This window comes from Hetaerina americana, unplaced genomic scaffold (assembly GCF_022747635.1).
Source record: "Hetaerina americana unplaced genomic scaffold, ioHetAmer1.1.p SCAF_14, whole genome shotgun sequence".
Classification (NCBI taxonomy): Eukaryota; Metazoa; Arthropoda; class Insecta; order Odonata; family Calopterygidae; genus Hetaerina; species Hetaerina americana.
Window position 1 is genome coordinate 13,081,609 of NW_027286514.1, and position 25,677 is coordinate 13,107,285.

The following is a 25,677-nucleotide window of genomic DNA, read 5'->3' on the forward strand; positions in this document are numbered from 1 at the left end:
GAAATCCTATTTACAATAATTAGTCTCCATCAGATCCTAGTTTTTATATCAATGTTATACTAGAATATATTTATTACTATGCTATCCTCAACTAATGGCTTTTTTTGATGTAAATATTTACCATCTGAAAGATGGAAAAATTATAAATAAAACTGCAACCAATAAAAATAAGGCTTCCTAACAAAATTAGCAAATATAAAATATGATAATGTTGGAAAAAAGTTATACCAAAGGCAACTTCAGCAATGAGGCAGCCAAGAACAATACCACCTTATTAAATGCCAACTTCTAACCAACAGGATTATATTATTTATCTGTGACCTGCATATTTTTACTAGATTAATTAAAAGTGATTATCTCAAACTATTGGCTGTACATTTATGCCAAAACGGGGGCATTTTTGCTATGAAGAAGTTAAGGAGAACATAACTATCACATTTCAAGAGAATTGGTTATCCTGGTCCTGCCCTTGCCAATTGATTTCAAATCTTATTTAGGCAATGACCCCATTTATATTGATGCCTCTTTTTTTGCTGCACTACTTTTCAAACACAGTGTTGTGGTGAGAAAAATAATCAAATCAACCATATAACAATGAAAAACAATTTTTACCTGCAATAGCAAGTCTTCCCATTCCCATGGTATCTCCAGCCTCCCTCCATCCACTGAAGTATTGCTTGAAGTAGGATGTTTCTGCATCTTGAACAACTCTTTGAATCTGCAATACAAAAACATGAAGTGCAAATGACGTTAAAACTCAATCTGTTGAATGTATTTTATTTTAATGTTTACCATGAAGAGAAGGGTACATGGTTTGATGGGGAGAGGTAGATGGAGAAAATTGTGTGAGAATGTGGTTGACCTGGCTAGGCCAAAATTAATACAAATGATATTATACAAATTTTATTTTGGTAATTGCAGCTGCTGAAACAGTTATGTTAAAAGAGTTGACAACAGTGCCAAATTAACAAGAAACACAAGTTGGACCTTTCAAAAAGGCAACACCTAAAACTTTAAAACTATTATAAAAAATAATCATGGAAATATAGTCTCAAATATAAATTCTTATGCATTAGGCTCACTGCTCAAAGAAGAAAGAAAGCTTTGGCTTAAATGAGGGTCTATACATTCAGCTGGACACATTTTTCTCACAGATTATTCTCTTTAACTCATCTTGTTAACCCTCCTGGTATCTTTTTCCTTTATGACTTCTCCCAGTCATCTTTTGGTTCTAAAACCAGGCCATAGCAGTCAAACTGAATCCTGGCAGGGTATTTAATGGAAAAAACATTTCTGATTGATCGAGTAACTTATCTCAGTGGCTGGGCAAACCTTTTTACCTTTCTTACTGAGAGAAAAATTTATGTCAATCGCAGGGATCAGACCATCAACAGGTTGTCAAGCATTACTTGTATGTAATTTAACATATCATCTTTATTAATTTAAATGATTAGCTAAAAAAATTTGTATTATTATTATATATTGGATTATTTGATGGTTGATATGCAACTGCATTTACACAACCATTGAAATGAAAATACAGAAATACTTACTCTGGTCCATTGTGGATAGTTGTTGTTGGTAAGAAATTGTTCAGCTTTCCTCATCGCCTCCACCTTTTCATTTTTGGTACTGCCTCTGCCAATCCAGACAAATAGTCCAGATGTAATGGTATCCAAAATGAAGCAGTCCTATGGAAAATGAAGTCCATTTTAAAATAGGTAAATAATATCTCCTTGAATATGTGTGTGGCCAATATTATTTTTGGGGAATTCATCCAGTCAAATACATGAAATTCACATGAGTATATTATGTTTAAAGCTTTATTTTTTATCATGTAGATTTTAAAAAATAGCTCTAAAGAAAAAGATCTTTTATTTTAAATAATTAGGACTTGGGAAAAATATTTTCAGGCAAATCATATACATAATGGTGCTACATAGCCTGCATATTTTTATTTGGGTGTATTGTCTCCCTAATATACATTTTTATGACTTCAAAAAGGACATTTAAATTTATTGACCTCTATCACAAGGAGAAATTTTATCACAGTTTTCTAGTCATATCTTTTAAGGTGTGTTATATTTCAAACTTGCAACATGCCATTTCATCTTTTTAAAACTGAACCTTTTAAATTCATGTAAGAATTAGAGCATATTTTGGATTAATTGTAAGGTCCAAGCACAGTTTTATTTATTTTATTGTACGTTTTGTCATTCCCATTTTAAACCTGGTCTATCGTATAATGGCATATGCTTTCCAAAAACTAGAGGAAATGCAGGTGCACTAAAACAAGCTACTGATAGTTTATACCTTTGGATTACCCATCACAACTTTTAAGTTTACTGTGACTGATTTCATCTGAACAGAAACTTGTTAAAAGCTACTTATATAGCAACCGATAGGAGTAGCAAATAAAACAACCAAGAGATTATGGCATTAATAACATGGATAGATTGTATTTGAAGAATAGTTTTGCATGACATAATGTGTAACCTTCACATTATGGGAGGAGCTGGAAGTCTGCAGGCCTCTCTTTTCAGTTTTATCCACTATATGATTTAATCCTAACATACCGCAAATCTGGAGTGTTCAGTTACAGCTGAGGTCCCAGATAATTCTTCTAATGGAGCACTGGGGGTACAGTGAATGATTGACTTTTTGTGATGAGTGGCCATATCATATTAAATAAGTGTCCTTAAGGATCTAGATATGTTTCTATCATGCATTACAAACATTTATCTAGAGAAAAATCATTCAGTTATTTACAGATGCCAAAAAATATCAACGTTAAATAAAATAGCCTTTGGAAAACATTTGAAAGTTACATGGATCAAAACTGTTAGGTACATATGTTGGTATTCACAAAGAAAATTATCTACTTTTGAAGCCATGCTACTGAAACAAAGAGCGACTGCTAAGGATGAATATTAATGCATCATACATACCACATAGAAATAATTAAATTTATGGAAGAATGTATCAAAATTAACAAAAAAAGTACTCTGTAAAACTTTATTGATTAACAACTTGCAAGCAAAGTTACTATGACAAATCTATCTTTTTAACACCTAAGACCACTGTAATAGAACTCATGTTCCTTTCATTACCTGCTTATTACTAATTTTGAAGGATTTTAAATCAGGTTTTCCTGGAAAATTCAATTACTTCTTTTTCTCTAAGTGCAGTACAAATTATTTATTTTGAAATTCAAGCAACTGAAAAGAATAGGGTTGGGAATATCCAAATTGTAACATTTTAACAATCCATGTCATTTTATTATCCATATTTTTCCAATTATCCGTAACATTTTAAAAATTCTTTTATTTTTCATACTTGGCTAGTAACATTTCAATTACGTTTTATCTAATCAAACTGACCTAGCATGTTTTTAATGCATTTTGAGCCATACATTTAGAATGAACCACTTTCTGCTACATATATATACATAGTTACTTTAAAAATACACAAATGAATGCCTATTATCAGGGGTTAATTGATGATATATCCACCTCCTGGTCAAAGCCCAAGGAATCAGTTTGACTATATACTGTTTTTGGAGCAGATATTAAAATGACATTTTTTTCTGTTGTATCATTCTTCTTGCATCGTTGAAATAGAACATTCTACTACTTAAGCCTCAAAGAGATTCCCTTTCATTATTTTTCACAGAAGGGAACTATCCAAGCTAGTGCTTACAAATTTCCTTTTGGCATTCCCCTGGATGTTACATGCACATTATTATTGCTTCTTTTGACAGTAAAAAACATTTTCTTCCATCTGATTTTTTTCCATGAATTATGACTGCGTGAATTGCAATTACTTTGTGATGGAACAATTTCTTCACAAAATAAACAGGAAACTTGCACATCATATCACCAATAAAAGTAAACCCACTTCATAACTTCAGACAAGAGCAATAGGAGGACCTTAGTAAAACTATTCTCAACACACATGGTCTCCGTTAAGTGGAGGCAACTCTTGGATTAATCAATTAGAAAAAGCTAGAAAAAGAATAAAATGCTTCCTAAATAGTTTTTAAAATTTATTATGCATGCATTAACTGATGCCTAACATTAGAAAACCAAAGAACTTTTTCAGTGTAAATTTTAATGAGACCATTTCACAGAAAACTAAAGAAAATGAAAGTATTTTACCATTAAAAAATTAAGAATGAAAGCATACATACACATAACATAAGCATTTTTGCCAGTGGATTAAAAAAAAGTGTTAATTTCTTACTATTTATGTTCTAAATGTATGAAGATTTTTTTAACACTATTATAGCATTATTGTGTCAAAGATTTGGAGCACAAACATTTAAATACCAGGACTACTAGCGGCTTGCTTAAAAGCTACAAAATAATTATAGAAAATAAATTCCTACAAAAATATTTGTTAGTAAGTCGCTATTTCATTAATATTTTCAGCATTTTGTATGGAAAGGATTACTTGGTTAACTAACAGCTGTCACTGAGTAAGCCTTAATGTATTGGTTAACATGGAATGAAAATAATCTACATGAACCCACTTCATTAGTTATTCTTTATAATAATTGAAAATATTTTACAAATTTACCTGTTCATCATCATCCTGTGGCAACAAAAAAGATAATAAATTAGAAATGGCAATGCAGACATTAATAAAACAGAGCAAGACACAATTTGTCAAATATTACATATGCCATACATTCAACAACATTAATTTCATGCAATGCTACTATTTCATAATTTACCATTTTTATTTAGAAATATCACAGGAGCAATTAATCTCTTGAATCTAGTTTACTGAGAAGGTTTATAAATATGAATCCCAAAAAATAATTGTTTTATTTCAGATAGTGATGCTTTATATTTTTTCTCAAAGAAAATTTCCCATGAGATAAGATAATTCTCATAAAAAACTTTGATTGGAATTGAATTCTGCAGCCCAAAAATTATTCTCTTACTGGATGGGTAGATGATCATTTTACTAAACTGGCAACACTAAAACTGAAACTGACAAATATGCTGTGGAAGAGTGTTACTAGATTTGAGTATTCAAATCACTCAAAAAATTAAATGCTACATTTTTTCATGATGTTATTAGCTTATTTTTTATTTATTAGGAATACCAATGCATACTTAAAAATTAGATTCTGTGTTTATTTCATGGTACTTCCAAAATGTTCTCTAAAAATTGTTACATATATACATATAACAAGAATCTCAGTTTGATTTTTAAATAACAGCGAAGTTCATCTCCATCTTATCAAATAATTTTTTGTAATCCATTCATTAGTTATACAAAAAAAATATTTATTTTGCATTTTATTTCTAAAGAACAGTTGGTCAAAAATTTTGTGCCATTTGGTAGAAATCAAATTGAAAGTATTGGAGTCACTCCATTTACCTGTCATGAAATGTCATTTAGTCCTGTTATTAACATACATCCATTTTAACATAGACTCATAGGTCTAAAACTTTATTTTAATGTGTTATGCAAATTCCATAAAGTTACGCCGGAGACAACAAATTTTATACACTCTCATAGTTCGCTCTATTTAGTGTTTTTCGTATATGTATATGAAACAATCTCACAGAGGATCTATAAAAAACACATACATTTTGTGCATGGTTGAGTTGGATACTGTATACGAAGTCAATAGATGAATCAGTGGATTTCAATCAACTATATATCATCATACATCTGTTTAGATATATATTATGTTGATCATAATTTGTTAACAGCATTTCATCAATAACTTATCTCATAACAATCTCAGAATGTTCAGCTGATTGGCAGCAAAATTAATATGCATTTATATTCAAAATATTTTACTCATGCTGAGACATTTAAGTGATCAAAAGCAATGCAGAGTAAAACAAATATAAAATAATGGTAAATTATGAACTTCACTACAAAGCAATGACATTTTTTTCAAACAAAAACAGAAACCAGACAAAAAACATTCATTCATGCTATATACCTTGATTGCATTACTAGCTTTTTACCACAATAGAAAGGAATAATAAACTCTTCTTGCATTAACCTCTAATTTAAAAAACCATGGTAAAATGTAATATAAAATACTATGAATGACTATCATCTTATAGCCAATGCTCAGGTCATAGAGACTGTTCCAATGTTATATTTCATTCAAGGCAAATATTTTCCGTACAGGGGCTCATACTCCTCCTTTTACCAAGTAAATGTGCAATTATTATGTGCAAAAATATTGTTTTCAGTTAACTACATGCTTACGTAAATACTGAACTTTTCCGTATCACATAATTATAAAATAGGTGTACATTTTAATCATCTCATGAACTCAGTATTACATGAAAATGTCTAAATCCAGATATTTACACCCTAGAACAGCCCAAGGTGTGGCTTCATTGTATTTAATATTTTTTCTTGTAACTATGCAATACATTTCAGACCTATTGAGGGATGGGTGAGTGAAGCATGTTACTGAGGGGCAATGGGTAATTAACTTAGGTTGTCAGAATAAAGGATTAATAGACAAATGAAGAGTTTCTTGGGATGGTGCTGGGAGGGCAAATGACAAAGAGTGTTGGGATCAAAAGAAAAGAGGGGAGGGTTTCCTTCCTGAGGAGGGGATTAGAAAACAGGGAAAGAGGCAGCAGCTAGAGAGGATGTGCTACATCACTAAATGAATGATCTTTTCAAAAGCATCAATCATATCCTCAATCATAAACCCTCCAATTGCTAATCCTGATGCCTAGTAGCATTCAAACAATGGTGTTCAGTTAAGAATTGAGGCATTTGAGGTGAAGGGAAAGCATTTATCTTCCACATTCATTTCTATCATCGATGTGTACTCTCATATATATGGAAGGGTAAAAGAAATCTAATGCAAATATTGAAATATTTAAATCATTCCATACTGAATATCTCGATTTGTTACCATTGTCTGTGCTAAATTGGTGTAATATTAAGAAGATCTACCCTTATAATAGATGGCCATGTTCATCAGAAGTACAAAAAACTAGTAGTGCAATCCAGGGATATAAGTGGGCAAAATCTCCTATGTATTAATAAATGTAAATGATCATAGCTAAATACATGCTTCTTTCACATCTTTAAATATATTTAAGTAATTCATCTCAGTTAATTCAAAATGCACCACACTGCTGTAACTCTAGTTAGCATGACCTACAATATGCTTACCCAGATCCATTTTAACTTACATTTATTATAACCAAATTTGATAATGCTTATGTTAACCCACCAAAAATTATGTAATGAAATGATACTCACAGCAGACTGTAACATATTCTGATTAAGTGGTTTCTCAGCAATTTTTTGCACAACCATGTTACCACTGGCATCACTTATCTTGTACAAGGTGACATTGTTCTGAAATGAAATGCAATAAATTGTTAAAGCAGTTATTTTGCCTACTGTGCTTACTGCTTGATGATAGAGGTTTCACTTAATGTTCTCTAGGTGCTCACCCACTAATCAGTTTTTCTTGGTCAGTATTTATATAAATAATAACAATCTATGTATTTTGATTAAATATACCATACAGATGCAAGATTGAATTATCAGATAAGAACAGTATTATACTTTAAAAATGAAAATCATTTAATACAATGATATGCAATATATTATCTTGATAGCTATTAAACACATATGATATAAAAAATATGCCAATGTCTGAACCAGTGTATATACTCTGGAAGTAATTATAGGATTGAGTAATTTCATGTTATGTAGCATTGCTCAAGTGCATGCTCACCTGAAATTAAAAGTGAATGTATTATTCTTGAATTTATTATTATATAAAAATTTTTCATGATATATACTAAATAATGAAGACAAAATCCAAAAAAATGTCTTCTATTGCATATTGGTCACTTGGGCTTAATCTTAATGTTTCTATGGGCAGTGATTTTATGGGGTAATGTATAAAATACCAAATTCCACTGATTGCATTACCCTCATGTCTAAATATTTTAAAGAAACAAACCATTACAATACAATTCATCACCCAGAAAATGTGCAAAACTCGCTGCCACAAAAGGAATAACTTACATCAGTCTGCCTTTCAAAATCCAAGTCATCTCCTCCAGCTGATTCAGGTGCAATTTCAGATGGACTTCCAGAACCCAGTTCGGTGAAAAAGCGATTCCTTTCAACTTCAGTGGCATGCTCATCTGAAAATTCAAAGACCAAATTCAGCACTAATGCACAATAGATAATAAAAAATGGATGATATGAACTGTAGACTGATTTTTTTCAGTCATTTTTCTTAAATGGAAAACATTTCTCTTGTTCTGAGTTCTTGATGCTTTCACACATTATGCACACTGATAGAGTTGTCCTTTGAAATCCTATTAGAGACTTAAGTGAGCATAATTGTAATCAATAGATTAGCTGTGTTCTATGTGAACTAGGGATAAAATATGCCAAATCCACATTCTATCCCTCTCCACCTGAGAAGTTTAGCCATATAATCAGAATGTCATTAATCCTCCCCACCAACTTCATTTCCTTTGGACTTTCATCCCATTTGACAACTCCTCAGAGAAAGATTACAACACACCAGGGTCACCATTCAACTTAGCCCAACATCCTGCTTCCAGCAATTTCTACCACCCCTCGTGGATGGATATATATCCCCTCACCATGAACTGACATTCAGGAATTTACCTGATGATGATGTCTAGGCTTCAAAACGTGCTATTTATTTTATACTAAAGTACTGGAAAATATGGAGTATGTTCTCCTTTGTAATAATACTGTTCCATCCCATTAAATTGGATGAGGGTTATTTAACCAAACTTTTTGTTGGTGTTGTGTGCAAAATGTTTTCCAAATGATTGAAGAGAAGTCTGATTTTCTTTCCAAATAAGTTTCCATTCCCTTATGCAGTTCCCCAAAAAGGGGTACTGCATGACTAATGAAGTGTCTGCATATGTTAAGATGTTCAATATTCTTCAATTTATTAGGGAAAATCTTTTCGATAGTTTCATCACGCAAGATTTATAATTAAATTTTTTGAAATGTAATTCAATTAGGGCCCAAAGTTTACCATTTTACTTATTTAGCATGCCTAGCCCTCATCCTCAAATACACTGGCAACCTATGAAAGCTTCCAATGAAGTCATTTTATTTACATTAATTGGCAATACCTCACAATTTTCTAAGTGTTTGTCTTACATGCTTCTAGATAATTAGTGCACAAGTGTCAAACCACCTTGAACGGTGAGGAGTGAATTAATACAAAGAACTAAATTCTAAACTTATAGCTTCAGTGGGAGAATTCAGGAAATTGAAGATGTCATTTAAATATTTTATATAAAACCCAATATTCTGAAGTTAGGGTATAGAAAATGGCTGACCCTTTAACTCTGATTATTTTACATGTACCACTTTTAACTGTAAAACAACAATGGCTGTGAAACTTCTGACTTACCAACAATTATTACCCTGGCTCGACCGGCATGATCTTGGTCACGGATTTGATTAGCTGCAGCAATAGCTTTGAGTCGTTCCGTCCTTTTGCTGTTCTGCCCAGCATATACAAAGACTTCTCTGCCTGCATCTAGGATAAAGCAGTCTCCTTTGTTCATGGATGAAACGTCTAAAGCAACCTGCAAAATATTATGGGACAAATGAAAAAGAAAGACTGAATTTCTATGGGATTTAAATTCTTTGAAGAAGAGGAATTGGACACCTATTTAAATCTTCTATAGATCAAACATTGTCGGCAAAAGAATTGTTTCCAAAGTCATGAATACTACTTATTATTATTTGATGGTCTACCCATTTGAGGTAGGTTTTGGATGAACATAAAATGCACACTCCTAAGCAATCTTAGCCTTGCTTAACAAGGCAAAACTTGACACCCCACAATACAATCAACTGTTCTTCAATTCCTCTTACGTTCTGTTTCTCATCATTCTCCCATGAATTCTTGTACTCACTGGGCTCAGTAAGTAATAAAAAAAACTTATATGAGTGGCTGGGAACCAATGCTTTGTATTACACATTTTAAAATTATTTGTTTTCAAAGCAAATACACTCATGTGCAATGATAAGATGATTGATATGGCCGTCACTTGGTGGGTATCACAAATTTGGGTCAATATTTTCAACTAATACTTAAATACTCACCTGTCTTACACGAATATTCCTTTTCCCCTTAACCTGGAATAAGCGTTTTTCCACTGCATTTGGATCAACATGATGGAATCCACTTGCAACACCACCAGGCATATAACGTACACCTTAGACGAAATAAATGCTCAGAATTAAGGTGGTTTAAACACAACTTCCATGCATAATATGTATTTTTAACATGAAATCGAAATTTACATGAAACACCAAGTGTTCATGGCTAGACATTTTAAAGTAAGCATCTACACATTACTAATGACCTAGATTATGACATTTTTTTTCATGCTAGGTTTTGGAGATGGATAAATTTCCCAATAAACAAACTAATAGATTCTTTGGCATACCAACCAGATGGGAAATGTGAAAGAAAGAGACTTGATTCATGATCTTGCACTTCTCGATATTGTACAGGGGCCCCTCCAAGAGAGTCATCCAAGTCCACAGCAAGGATGGCAGCACTTCCAGCCTCATCTTGAGATGTCTGATTACCAAGCCAGAAGTGGATGTCCCAGGCAAGATTTGTTGAGCCTCTTCCCTGCTGCTTTGTCTATAACAGCGAGTAAAAAAGAAAGTGACAGCATTGCCATAAAAAGTGATGAGACCAATGATGTGGAGGTTCATATGGAAATGCCAACTTAGTCAACTAACAAACTTTAACTCTGTTCAAAAGGACTGCATCATATACCAGTATGGATTTCACTTCTTTTAATAAGCACAAAGCTTTTTAAACAATTGCCCAACATAACTATACCTAAATATTGTCCTTAAATATTTAAGTTCTTGGTTCTAAAATGCATTAGTGATGCATGATATTGAAAATCACGTAAACACATTATTGTGTGCACTCCTGATATCAATAATCACAAACTGCCAATGCCAACTTGGAATAAAAGCTTATGATATATCCTATTCTAATTCATATGGCTAAAACCATGTACCTTCAACACTGGAGTTAGATTTGATTCTAAGTGGCCGAATTACTATATTCAATATAATATTAGTACAATCAAAATATTAAAAGCAAACTACATTTAAAAATAATGAAAGAATTCTAATTTAAAATTAAAATTATTTCCTTCAATTTTATTTGTTCACTAAAGCCATGAACTCTTGATTATTCCAAGAAACTGCATCATGAAATTTATTCACGAGTAAGTGTATGTAAATTACATTATATTTAACATAATTAACTACTGCTGGTCCAAAATCTTTTATGAGCCTAAGAGTATTTTCTAGGGTTTCACCATGTATAATATCTGGTAAATGGATTTTGAACATTCACATTACTATTTTATTGTAATATTTTTGCACTATTTCATGATGATGTATTGGAAACTGAAACTTGGTTATTTCCCACTAAATTGTATACATCACATCATCGTATGATGATGACATTTTACGCTAAAATGGAAACATATCGCATAAAATTCACTAAGGATTAACCAGTTTCTTTGCATTACAAACTGATTCCAGTGGTTCAGACTTGGGGCAATTAATTATTCAATGAAAATGCTTAAACATTTGGAAGTCTGGTGTATTCTACATTTTCAAATTACCTGAGTAAGTGATGCTACTGGAATATTTCTTTTTAAATTCTTAATCCATACAAAAATACGTTGGAAAATAGTTTTATAGGTGATCAAACTGAAAAGATTCTGGCCTATATGACTATGGACTCTGGGCTATAACAGGAAAATTTTCATGAAAAACATCAATGGTTGCAGCCCTTATATTGGAAATATGTTCTGTTGGTTCCCCGAGTTCCTGAAAGTTTTAGTCAATGATTCAACTACTTACAAAGAGGACTATGTATGAATCTCCAGTGTAGAACTTTCCATAGTCTTTCTTTGGGTAGGCAACTGCAGAAAAATTCTGTGAAATGAGAAAAGACCAAATTAATTAACAAAGAGAATAGACCGATGCAATTTTCATGTAAGAGTTGCATATGGGACATTTTTTAAGTATTTTAACATGCTTGATAATGTGATGATAGCCTTGTATACATCATGTATGTAAGGATATAGTGAGTTTTCTACTGCAAGAATTAAGATCCTTTTTTACATACCAATGCCAACTTTTAAAAAGTTTATAATCGTGCAGCTCTTTATAAACTGATATACAATACTAATGGCATACAATATAGAGCTTAAATGCAACAAAAAAAACTGCCCTAAATTTTACCTCTAACTTTTTAAAGAAATAAGACCAGTTTTATTATTACTTTTAATATTACCATTCATCTAAATCTAAAAAATGCAAGTTATCCCATTCTGATAGCTTCATTTACTATTTAACTTATAAGAGGAAAAATGCAAATTATTTAAGTTATAGGGGTATGATGCTTTTGAATGTTTAACTGATAGGTATGTAACCCAACACACACAGGTATCATGGATGTATCACCACACCACCTCCTGTACTCAAAGAAAAAGTAATGATTTGGCAGGTCTGTTATTAGCATAGTCCCTCCACTTATTTTTAATATTTCCTATGAAAAGTGTATGTTACACTCCCCTAACAAATTTTCTTCCCACACCAATGGCTGTCATGATAAGAAAGCACATGCCTCTACTGTTGCTGATACTGTTAATTTTATTCAGAACTGTGACCATGAGTAATGTGTGTTCTTCATGGCACCTCAAGGAAGATAATCTTTGTTGACCATCATTACTGCTAAAATTATACGAAATATATGAGTAGGATAACAACATACAATCAAGTTAATTGGGATGGCCATAATCCAAATAAATGTAACTTACTCACCATGGGTGTCGTATATTGTGTTGAATGAATCGAAACATTAATACCTGAATTTTTAATAGTACAACATTTCTTTTGCTATTTATTTCAAGTAAAACAGTGCAGGTAAATTGTACTTAACATTACATCTTAATGTGGTCGACAAGAAACTTAGTGAGGAATTAAGGGCCAAACTCTGATAATTCGAGAGTGTTTTCTATCTGGTGAAGTGGCGAGCTAGTTACGTTTGGCCTTGACCAGTGAACAACGAGGGTTGCCGACGGGCTCAAATGCACACTGGGGCCGAACCAGTAAACATGCATAAGAACGCATATCTGGATATCATGGCCCTAGGATGGGAGAAGTTTTAGGTGTGACTTTCATAAAAGACGCGCTTTACAAATCCGTAAACCGATACCCCCGAGAAAATTATATGCACTCGGGCGAGTTGGCAACCTTAGGGATAAGTGGTGGTGTAGGCGGCGATCATCGTGGCGAGAAGTGCGTTACCCTTTTTAATTAAAAATAGCAATTTACCACAAAAATAAAGTTTAATGCGACCGGTTTCAATGTTACTACATCATCATCAGGTGTAAGTCAGTAACATTGAAACCGGTCGCATTAAACTTTATTTTTGTGGAAAATTGCTATTTTTAATTAATCATGATATTCCACCATATCACGCCTGAAACGTCTCTTTTTATGCGTTACCCTTGTTCATACCGAGTCCGAGGTCTCACCGTCCGGTTTAACAAAAACAGTTACTACTGAAAGAGCAACCTTTCAGTCTCCAGCGCTCAAGTTTTAAAAAAGTACACACAAAACATCAAACTTCCGAACATCGCAGTAGATCAGAAGTGCCGCCCCCATGAAAATACCGCCCGGAGCGGTTCTCCCACTCCCCTCTAGCTAAGCTATTGATTGCAGCCTAACGATAGTAAACAGGCAGACGGTTGGTTTTAATGCGCGAGGATGTAGCTTACTGCAAACCTTTCGGCGTTTGAAATACACCCTCACGGAAGAGAGCCAGTTCTTTTCCCCTCGGCACCATTCTATTTTCCAAGAAGTTCTAACAACCAGAAAACTTGGACTTAATTCAAATAAAGTTGTACAAAAACATCACCCAGGAGTTTTCACTTAAAGTCATCTTTACACTTAAAGATTAATTTCCTCCTTGAAAGAAAACTTTATATCTTTAGAAGCACTGAAGGAGACTTCGGGAATGTCGATAAATCTCCAAAACCCTTCTAATGCTACATAGTTCTGACGTTTCGTGAGCAGCGATGCGTGTCCGAGATAGGGGAGCCCGCCGTGGTCTCATGTCTCTCTTTCTTCTACTTCGCCGTGGAGGAAGGCAATCGAGCTGCAGACCGCTGAGGGTGCCGTGAAAGACGGCGTTTGTTTTAGGCATCAGTTCAGTTCCATCTTTTCCAAAGAGATTTTCTTTTAGATTGCCTTTATCACTAGTCTTTCGGAAAAATATTTCTAATTTTGCGATGAAGTGGAATACTAACAGAGGCGACCTTATATTTAAGGTATTTCTTATTGATATGAATTCAGTACCAACTTCAAGAGATGGTACTAAGTAGGTGGTCATCGCCAAACCAAAGAAAGAATATGCTATGACTTTGTATTACAAGAGCAGTTTAGTGCTCACCTCGGTTGCTCTAGGATGAAACACAAGCAATAAAAGTTAATGATATTCTTACGAAATACCCCGGTCATGCCTACCAATTTAAATTAAACATAAAATTAAGTTATGCACACATATTTTACGAGATAACTTTAAATCAACTACTCTAATAAAAAATTAGGTATTTTTTAACTCCCCGATTCTGCAATTCGACCGTGATCGACAACAATCATTATGCAATAATAATCAAATAGTTTGATATTACGACCCTTAACTCTATCAACGGATGACATCCGAATAAAGTAAGGTCACCAGCAGATTTTAATACTCATTTCTCCCTCGCACGATTCGCTATGGCGACGAAACAGGTTAAACACCGCAGCGCTATCAAAGGTCTGTGTTCTCTTGATACAACAGCTTTAACATTATCTTTAATGACTTTCTCCAATCTCGCCATAAAAGAGCCGTGTCGTAAAATCCCCCACCACATGTCCATGTAACTGATCACGTGGTACACACGACTTCGAGTGTGAACTTTATGGAATATCAACACTTTATATTTCGCTATAGATGCTGAGGGAAAAATCAAAACGATCGCATTACTTCAGCTGGCCAAAGAAATTATGCAATACGCATTCCTAGAGCCAAAAAATCCTTTCCGAAATGATATTGTGTATATGGAGGAGGGGCCATTATCCAAATCAGGGATGTTCAACATTTTTGGGTGGCAAGCCAGACATTTCTTAAGGACTCGACTAAACAAAACAATTCAAAATTTCACATGTGATAAAATGTACATGTACTTCTAATAAAGTGCTTAGCGAGAGTGCGATTTGGCCACGGGCAAGACTAAATGCCGCCGTGGGCCATTGATCATAGCCTCGCCCCGATCTATAAGTACAACCTCGTCCTTCCAAAGACTGTAATTGCCCTAAGTCTCAGATTTTCAAATCATCAGAGACACCAACTGGAAACAAATTTCTTCATCGATCGATATTATAAAGGCACACTCCTAATGAAAAGGCAATAGTGTGGATAAGGGGCAGAGGAAACAGTGCACCCTGAGTTGTACTTCTGGTCCACTGCAGTGGTCGGGGAAACAGAGTTTATTCCTACCACTGGAAATATAGGAAGTAATCAGAATATAGGGAGAGATAGATTAGTATAGGGTCGGTAACAAACTCAAAGACCGGCAAAACCTTTATCCTTAAACCACTGTAAACCTTTGCAGAACAGTACTTGTACTCGCGCTAGTAACAGACTAATTAGTTACGGGATATTGTTCATGACAAAAATGTGTGTTAGTAGATATTTAGTACTGCCAATCAAACGGATGACTTTACGCGATGCCCATAAAAACTAATGATCTAGGGAGGAAGGATTTGGCAATGGTTTTTATTATAAAATGAGGACCTGATCAGAATCGAAAGCATTGGGATGAAACACTTATTTTGCTTTCAAACATGCTGTTCCCACAGTCCGAAACACATGTACAGCTGTTCCACGGAGCTCGCATCTCCTAGAAATGACGCAGAAGGCGTATTATTTTTCGTCATATTCAATCATGTTGATGACCTCTAGAGAATCGATTGGATCTCATTGGGCAGACAACGTGAGGGTGGAGAATTCCGACATGGGATCACGACGTCGCAAGTTTTTTATTCGGTTGAGTGAAAATAATTGCGTTCATTAATTAATAGACGAACCCGAGGTGCAGTTGGTTTCGCATCTCTGGCTGTGTAATTAAAACAATGGTTCAACTCCCCTTTGTATGACGTTGAACGCATTTTAAGACTTCCATTCATTTACGAATGGATTAATCACGACGTACTGTTATTGATCGGCACACACTTTAGAAATACTCTTAATATTTGTTGTAATGTCACAGTTTGGATGTATTTTTTCAATAATTTGTAACAAAAAGATAAGTAGATACTTTAGAATGTTATTATTACGTTTGATAAAAAAACTCTTCATCTTTTAAAGCTGCAAAAGAGGATAGAATATTTAAAATTTAGCATTTGTTTAATATTCAAATTGGGTGATTCTGTGTTACTCAATGGCAAACAAAATAAAAGATAGCCAATACAAACTGTTGTCCCATTCTACAGATTGCGTGTTAGGTCTGAATAGTCAACGGAATTTGTGCCCAAAGTTCATTTTCCAAATATTTTTTCGTGATATATTTATCGACGAACGCCAGAGGTCTTGGATCGATAAGGTCAAACGCTCAAAGTTATAGAATAATACTTTTTATCCCCCCCCCCTATCATCATCACGTGATGCTCAATGCAATACATTCGCTGTCGTTTTCTTTCGAATCTAAACGCAACCACATTTTTACCTTCATTTTTATGCCTTTTTAAAGCGAAAAAGTATGATTAAATCTTCAAAATCTTAAAAATATGAATTTTTATTGAAAAATAAAATTTCCTTGGGATATTTTATTAAAGTACCCATAGGAATCTTTTACTGGTCTGCCGAATATATTTGCGAACTGAGGCCATAAAAACTTCAATTTTGCAAAATTTAGTCTACGTCGATTTGGTACCCTTCAAAGTACTCTATATTCATTAACGTGCACTTAGTCCAAATTATTTTCCACTGTTTAAAGCACCCTTGGAAGCCCTTGGCAGTTAGGCTTTTTAGTTTTCTCGTCGTTTCTTGCTTAATTGTGTCCACATCTTCCCAGTGATACGTACATCCTTCAGTGTATGGAAAAAAATGTTCCGATGTCATTGGGGTTTGCGATATGCTTTCCCTCCAACTGTAGGTATAATGAAGACACTTCCACGCTAATTATGATTAGCAAATCATTATGAGGCAAATTTCAGTGCCTTAAGCAAGGCGAGCTGTCCGCAGCAATACCGGAAATGCTATTTTAAACGGGTTCATGAGTTTTGACGGTTTGTCGAGCAGATATTATGAATAAGTGTCCCTTATTAAAGGAAAGCACATTGGGCAAGTAAGAAGGGAACGGTTCTACTGAAACATTCGTACTTCGCAAATAATGCCTTTGTATAATCAAGTGAAAAAAATTGAAGATTAATTTTAGGGCCTCAGTTTCATCTTTGTATGCCGTCAGCGAAAATTGAGACTCCTCCTCTCATCATGTACATTTATTAATTCCGGAATGGGAATTATGTGTGTGCACTGAATTGTATGCTCCTTTACATTTCAAAGAAGCCGCTCATCGTGATTTCATGTCATGACTTCTTCGCGAGTGAAGACCTCCACAATCCGGCGGAAACCAGAAAGGTCGTTCTTTATTATGGCAGTTTTGACTCTTTGACGCAACCAACGACTCCGTGATGGGTGGTGACAAGAGTACACTTGATAGTGTGAAAAAAAATCAAGCCTTAACTTTAGTTTTTTTTATTAGATCCTGCGCACTAAAATATACCACGGGAAGCCCGAGTGAACGTCCGCAGCATCTTTAAATTTCCTGGTGGGCGAACTTTAATAGGGAAAATCAATAACGATGACACATAACGAAAACGGTTTCGCCGTCTCAGTCGTGCTCGCGGTGTATTGCAGAAACGGTTCTGCGACTTTATAGAATAATTCCACTACACAGAAATAATTACGTGTGCGCAAAATTATTTTGTCTGCCTGCTCTAAATATAGATGAAGGGATTTTCTGAACGTACGTGGAGCGATTCAAGTGGATTAGGGACTAGTGTTGAAAGAAATTTACAAGAATCTTCTGTCATCGGTATTTTAAGCCTCTGACCATTGATCAAGAATTAAAGATAAAGTATGACCTTTCATGACCGTGTGTAAACGTCGTTAATTGCCACTAGGCGGCCCATTTCGTTTACTTTCGCTGGCCGCACACTACGTACCATAGGGTAAGGCATCTCTGTATTAGGGCGGCAGCGACCAGACTACGATGCAATGGCACGCATTGATATGGTGAGTGAAATACATGGAATAAAAAAAACTGTTTTGTCTCGAATGCCTTCCAGAAATCCATGGTTACCGGGTGGATAACCATGTTTCCGCGGTGATAAGCAGGGAATGAGGAACGTCATCGAGCCATGGAGGGATAAGCGCGAATGGCGCTGACTCGTCTCCCTAAAATTTACGCCGTACCTTAAAACTGTGAAGGAATCAACGATTAAGAAGATAGAAGATGTGATATACGAAGGAATATATATATAATATATATATATATATATATATATATATATATATATATATATATATATATAACAAAATTAGGAGGGAATTCAAGTTGCCATTTTTAATGTGACTTCATCAATATTTCAATCCGAAGATTTTTCGACCACACTCCTCAAATATTCCTTTCTTAAGTAAATTCTCTTAAATACTTGCTCTTCCGTCCAATGTCCCTCTTTATTTCGCCTTCCTCGTGTGGCCTTCCTTTTACATTCACCATGTATTAGTATGCTTTCAACTAACCCAATTACTTCGCCAGGTGCGTCCGACCAACACACCCGGTTCTTCTTATCATTAGAGTGGTCCAACGCTGCCTGTCCCCCTCCCACTCTTCCGCATCCTTATTATTATCTCTCTCCTCACTATCTGCCCATTCCATCCTCAGTATCTGCTTTCAACATCCTACTTTGAAAGGTTATATTCTCAGCTTTTCCTATGGGTGTAATCACCCCTTGCCTAACACCCTAGTGGCGGCTCGCAGGGTACTAAATTAAACTTAAAAAACGAAACTGTTCTTTTGTGTCGATTGATGCCTGTACATATTTTCCACCAGCAGACCATTCCACCGTCTACTTTAAACCGACAACCTCCGGATGGCGTGTAAATTAGAGGGTGAGAAAGGGTCGGGTTTCCGCAGCCGAATGCTGTGAAACGCCGTAGCATTAGAGATATTGGCAGATACATCTCAATGCGACGTTGAGCGAAGTGCTGCCACCTCTGCATCTCTGATTGATTCCAAGCGGATCACACTCCGTTAGATGGCAATTTCGTATCCTATTACACGGTATCCTGCAAGTCACCGTTAAGGCAACCCCATAGCGAGGTTGGACAACTTGAATTTGATCCTTCATCGTTCGCGGAAGCAATCATATCTCAAATCTATTTGGTCTATACTTAATCTCTCTAATTTAATTTACATGATCTCTCCTACCGTAATACTATAGAGCTATTAATACATTTTCAACGTAATCGCTGAAGTCACATCCTTCCAATGTATGCAAGAGATTTAATCTGCCATTTAACCTTCGCTTCGAGAGTGATTCCAACCTAGCTCCTCTGATAATTGTGATACGCTACTCCTATCTTTCAACCGTACAGGGTGCGTTCCGAAAGTAATGCAATTATTTTTTTAAAGTAAAATATTTAACAGATTTGCACAAACTTAAAATTCTTCAAAGTACTCTGCTTGGGCCTCTATACATTTTTCCAGCGACTCTACCATGACCGGTACGCGCCCTGGAAGGCGTTTTTGGGGATCTCTCCCAAGGTATTCGTCACGGCTGATTGGATCTCTTCTATGGTGGACGAAAAACTGGTCCCTTTCAGGGCTACCTTAATCCGAGGGAGCGAAAAGAAGTCTGCTAGAGTGACGCCAGGACTATGGGAGGGGGGGGGGGGTGGAGCAGCGTTGGCAGCTGGGGTTTGGCCAGGACCTCGCGGACTCATGGTGCGTTTTCGTGATGGAGTTGCCAGGTAGTGGAGATGGGTATTTTCTCGTCCTGGTGATCCTTTTTCGCAGTCTTTCCAGCACATCCACGTGGTAGGCAGCGTTAATTGTCTGCCCTTGAAGAACAAACTCCTGATTTGCTCATTCTTGCCTTTTTGAGCTTGGGTAACTGGTCGATGTGCCACTTAGAGCTTCGGAGTTTTGTTTCTGGGTCGTATTAAAAAACCCAGGTGTCATCACCAGTGACGACTCTGTCCAAATATTCAGGTTCATTTTCAATGCGTTGCAAAAGTTCACCTGGAATTTCCTTTTGGTTGGTCTTTTAGTCGTCTGACAACACCTTTGGCACGAGCTTGGCGCACATTTTCCTCATCGCTTTATCTTCAGTAGCAATGCGAAACAACAGTAGACGACATGTTCAGTTCATTGGCAAGCACCTTGATACTCAATCGACGGTCAGAGTCCAACAATTGTCGAACACGAGCTACATTGTTGCTGGTTTTTCTGGTTGACGCCCGCCCAGAGCGTTGTTCGTCGTGAAATTCTTCCCAGACCGAAGATATTTATTCAGTTTAGCACAAAACATGATCGCGTAACGTCGTTCGATCGTTGATTCCATTTTTTTCGTGATACAGTCAACGGGAAGAGGTTTACAATCCTGCCGCTTCCACAGCTTGGAGAGCACTGAAACCAGTATACCGGCAAAGGTTAGCGTCCCTCCACCAACTCTAAGAGGTTTGATTCCACTGCAACCAATAGGAGCGGCGCGGAAAATTCAATTGCATTACATTCGGAACGCACCCTGTAGTTGTTTGTCTAACATTGACGTGACGAACCTAGGGTACTTATGCCATCACCCTTCTTGGTGCGCCATGAATCGGAGGGATTAATAATCATACAATAACGCAATTTATTTGGGAGCTCTCATATATCCTCGGCAAATGCAACGAAATTGCAGTCGCTTTTTATCAGGATTTTCAGCTGATGGAATTTGGCCAGCAAAAACTAATTACCTTTGTGTTGTTGTTTTATTGGGTTGGTATTGAGACATTGGAGTTCGTCAAAACTTGATCGATGTCCAGCTCTTTAATACACTTACGTGATTTCACGCAATAATATCTACGTTCGCTATTCCCGGCTTATGGGGGACCGATTCTTGGAAGAATCGCTCCTGACTACTGTTGCGCGATAGTTTTCTAGCCACGTCGCTAGCATCGGTTATCTTTACAAGTTATATCTTAAGCAAACGGACATATTTGACGAGCTTACACTTCGAGATAGCTTTTATGGCTGTGTCTGATCGATTTACCCTGTTCCAAAACAGACGACGCTCCTAAAGACGATTAGAAGATTCCTATTGATTGAGGTGTGATTTTCCTCCCACAGATGTATGGCACAGTGGGATTGGGCGAGGTTACACTTCTTATAGCACCTCTTTGTGTTCCTCCGCTCTTATCCGCACAGCTCGACCACTCTGCCCGATGTACCTCGCACTGCAATCCCCGCAAACCATTTCATATATCCCACTATTTTCCAGGCTATCGGGCTATGCCAAACATCTGTGGGAGGAAAATCACACCAGTGATTTCATCCCCAAAATTTTACATCGTGAAGAAAAAGGGTGGAGGATGGACAAGAAGGAAGAGTTGGAGATCCGGAGAACAATGAAGAAACATCCTTTACTCAATGACATTCTGTTTGAGAACGTATCACCTCTCCTGGAAGCCTCCCTAGCAATAACAGAAAAACAGAACCTCTAATCTCTTCCTCCTAACTCCCATTGACTCCTTACCCGTACCTTTACCCCCATTAGCCATTGCTCAACCCATACCGACCAACGAAATTTTCCCCTTTCTTAACCCACCTTCCAATCCCCCCCCGCTCACTAACACTTTTCCGGGTTTTTCCTACCCTCTATCACATTCCTTCCTTCGTACCTTCTCCCGTACTCCCCTCCACACCCCCTCTTCACACAACTCCCCCATCCTTTCTTGAAGAAGGTAGATACTACCTTGATCAAAAAGTTCCCGGAATAACCACCGTGTGGCGCTCCCATCGTTCCGATTTGAGTTCTGTTTTTTTTGTTAAATTGGTACATCTGTTGTTGATATTCCCTTTAAATCTTAGTGTCATAACTTGACATTTGCAAAAGTTACGTAGCCAAGAGTACATCTATCTCTGTGTGTGTTGGCGATTTTTTACAATTGCAGAAATGGATTTAAATTTGCAACAACGAACTTGTATTAAATTTTGCGTAAAAAACGGATTTAGTGGCGCACGGACGTTGGAAATGTTGGAAAAATGTTTCGGCAACGATTCTCTAAAAAAAGCGGTCGTTTACCAGTGGCACGAGCGGTTCAGAAGTGGTCGTGAGTCAATCGAAGATGATGAACGCAGTGGCAGACCATCGACATCGAAAGTCGGTGAAAAAATCGATAAAGTAAAAGAAATGTTGGTCAATAACCGCAAATTAACCATCAGAGAAATAGCGGAGGACTTGAACATTGCCTATGGATCCGCCCAAGACATTGTGGTTAATGATTTGGGTTTCCGTCGTGTAGCAGCAAAGTTGGTGCCAAAAGACCTCAATTTCATGCAAAAAAGAGACCGTGTTGACGTCGCAAAAGACATGATTTGCGAGGCTGAATCCGATCCCACATTCATCAAAAGGATCATTACTGGAGACGAGACGTGGGTTTATGAGTACGACACGCAATCCAGACATCAGGCAAGTGAATGGCGTTCACCAAATGAGCCGAGACCAAAAAAACCACGTCGTTTTCAGTGAAAAAAGAAGGCAATGCTGACGGTTTTCATGGATTACAACGGTGTAGTGCATCATGAATTTTTGCCAGAAGGCCAGACAGTAAACAAAGAGTATTATTTGGGCGTTATGAGACGTTTGCGTGAAGCAATTCGCCGAAAGAGACCAGAAATGTGGGCAGAAAACTCGTGGATTTTGCACCATGATAACGCACCGTCGCACAGTGCTATCATTATTCGTAATTTTTTGACGAAAAATGCAACAAATACCATCCAACAGCCACCGAATTCACCTGATTTGGCTCCCTGTGACTTCTTTCTGTTCAATCGAGTTAAAAAACCATTACGGGGAACGCGTTTTAGCAGCCGAGAGGAAGTAATGGAAAAATCGCAGGAAGCACTGATGGACCTACCGAAAACCAAATATAAAAAATGTTTCGAGGATTGGATCAAGCGCTGGCATAAGTGTGTTGCAGTCGATGGGGATTACTTTTAAGGGGACAATATAGATTTAGATGAATAAACTTGTATTTTTAATTTTCTGAATAAATTCCGGGAAATTTTTGATCAAGGTAGTATACAATGATTGTGTCTTGTGTACCTGAGGATGACGCCGTAGCGTCGAAACTAGTCGTACCTGAAATAAAGTGGTGGATTGGAGCAAAGTTTTTCTTTTTCATTTATTAAAATAAACTTCCACAAAGTTGAGGCTGAAACTATTGAGATACCTACATTCTTTCTATTGATTAATGAAGTCAAAATATAACGAGGAACTTTATAAAACAATTTAAGTACCAATATATGTTCCACTTTGACGCATTTGGAAGAGAGAAAAAGGGGATTGAGATGGTGAGGTGGCTATCGCACTGGCTTTCCACCCAGAGGGCCTGGGTTCAAATCCCAGCGGTGTTGAATATTTCGATCCCTACTTGATTTAATTTGTGAAGGGCACTTTGAGTGAGTACGCTGTCCGTCGGATGGGACGTTAAGCTGCGGACCCCTTGGCGCCTTTCGTTAAGAGTAAGCTAATGCCGACGCCGGGTTTCTCTCCACCCTTCATCCTTTCCTGTCCATCCCTAATGGCGCAAATGAACTCAGCTGTCGGTCGCCTCCCCTCAAAACTGCTAGTACTACTAGGAAGAAAAATTAACCAAATGTAATTTAGTGACTCAATCAAACTAAAGCGCATGGTCACCAAGGTATTTCGGCGCTATCATATCGCCTATACTTCAATTGAGATTCATTGGTATCTCTCCACAAGTCGTGGTGAAGGGTTCCATGAACTATTATTTATTCCACGTACAAAATTACATTTAACTACACCCAAAATAAATTAAAACTAACTTTGCGAGATTTAAAATAAAAATAAGTACGAGATAACTTTGCTTTGATGAGTTAGCAATGCTTAAATACAAAAAGCAAATTTATTATTGCCATGTCGTCATGACGGATAATATAGTTAAAGTACATTTTTTCAAATTTTAATTGCTTAGTTTCATGATCGAATAGGATTAATTATATATTGCCAAAAACAGTTGATGTTCTCTTTAGCTCCAACTTAGTTTTGACTATGGAAAAGATAAACTTGTAATTTTTCAGTTTATATATATTTATGTATTTAACCGTCAACAAGTTATCACAATGCGAGTAAATAAATAAACGTAATTTGAATTTACTTTAAAACAATTAACACGGTAGTGCAGCCGAAATAATGACAAATGTTCCACAATATAATAATTATCATTCAAACCTCGACGAAATAGAATGCGTCCTGCAGTGCGTCTTAAAGAAAATTCTCTTGGTGGTGACTCCAGAAAATTGTCTTTTAAGTTGCCACAGTTGGGTGAGCTGGCCTTCGGCGAACAAGGAAAAGAAGAACTTCGAGAGCCACGAGTTCCAGACTGGTGACCTTCGGCCCGTGCCGTAACAGACTGCATCGAATTAAGGTGTCTGAGAGGAGGATGAGATCGCGATGACTGGGGTTTTTGCGCGGTCAGTCGCAAGCGCCGCTCGGTCATCTGCCAGTCCCAAGCAAAATTTGGGCACAGTTGATGCACACGGGAGGTAATCTGTCTCCCAAATACCATATTTGTGTTCCCATTCAGCGATCGTTCTGGTTGCCATCATGTCAAATGTCGATGTGAAAATTTTGGCTAGTACAGTCATGATTTTTTTTATATTTTAACGATGCTGACTTTTCTTAATGCACTGAGGCCATTATATCCTTCTATCGAGAGAATGATGTATTTCCTATCAGCTTGTGCCGCCCATGTTCAGCATTGTGGTTTATTCATTTACGAGATCTAATCTTAGTCTAACAGAAGTAAATATTCCCTATGTCTTATTTCTAATGTCAACTATATTTATTTTAAATAGTAATGTAGGCTAAATATGGACTTTTAGTGTTTCAATTATGTGCGCAATTCTAACACATTTTTGTGACTGTTCATGTAACGACAAATACCTCGCCGTCCCCGAACAAAAAAGAATTGCTTATAGTACCTAGAGATTCCCAATGCGCCTAGATAAAATGATAACTATGAACTTCCCCCATGACCCTCTGAAGCGCGCAAAATAGAGAATGAGACCTTAGATCTTTGCTCGGACGAAAAGAACCTATGACAACTTCCTATCCCTTACTGTTGGTGTGATGGCCATACGAAGTCGGAGAGGGTGATCACCACTTGTGACATGTTACATTGAGGGGAGGAGGGCATCTTAGATTTTGCCCAGGTCACCCCGGTTCCTGATACCGAAATAGAAATGAGAAAAAATACTTTCA

At 36.4% G+C, this 25,677-nt stretch overlaps 1 protein-coding gene across 1 annotated transcript in view; it reads right to left on the reverse strand.

The window, feature by feature from the left end:
* Positions 1-25,677, reverse strand: part of Gel (Gelsolin) — a 52,168-nt gene that overhangs the window by 13,271 nt on the left and 13,220 nt on the right. The window contains exons 3-10 of the mRNA XM_071583535.1: positions 11,929-12,003; positions 10,480-10,678; positions 10,129-10,241; positions 9,428-9,605; positions 8,044-8,165; positions 7,264-7,362; positions 1,554-1,691; positions 613-718 (exon numbers count right to left, since the gene is read on the reverse strand). Of these exons, the coding sequence (XP_071439636.1) occupies positions 613-718; positions 1,554-1,691; positions 7,264-7,362; positions 8,044-8,165; positions 9,428-9,605; positions 10,129-10,241; positions 10,480-10,678; positions 11,929-12,003 (1,030 nt within the window). The remainder of the gene's footprint in view (positions 1-612; positions 719-1,553; positions 1,692-7,263; positions 7,363-8,043; positions 8,166-9,427; positions 9,606-10,128; positions 10,242-10,479; positions 10,679-11,928; positions 12,004-25,677) is intronic.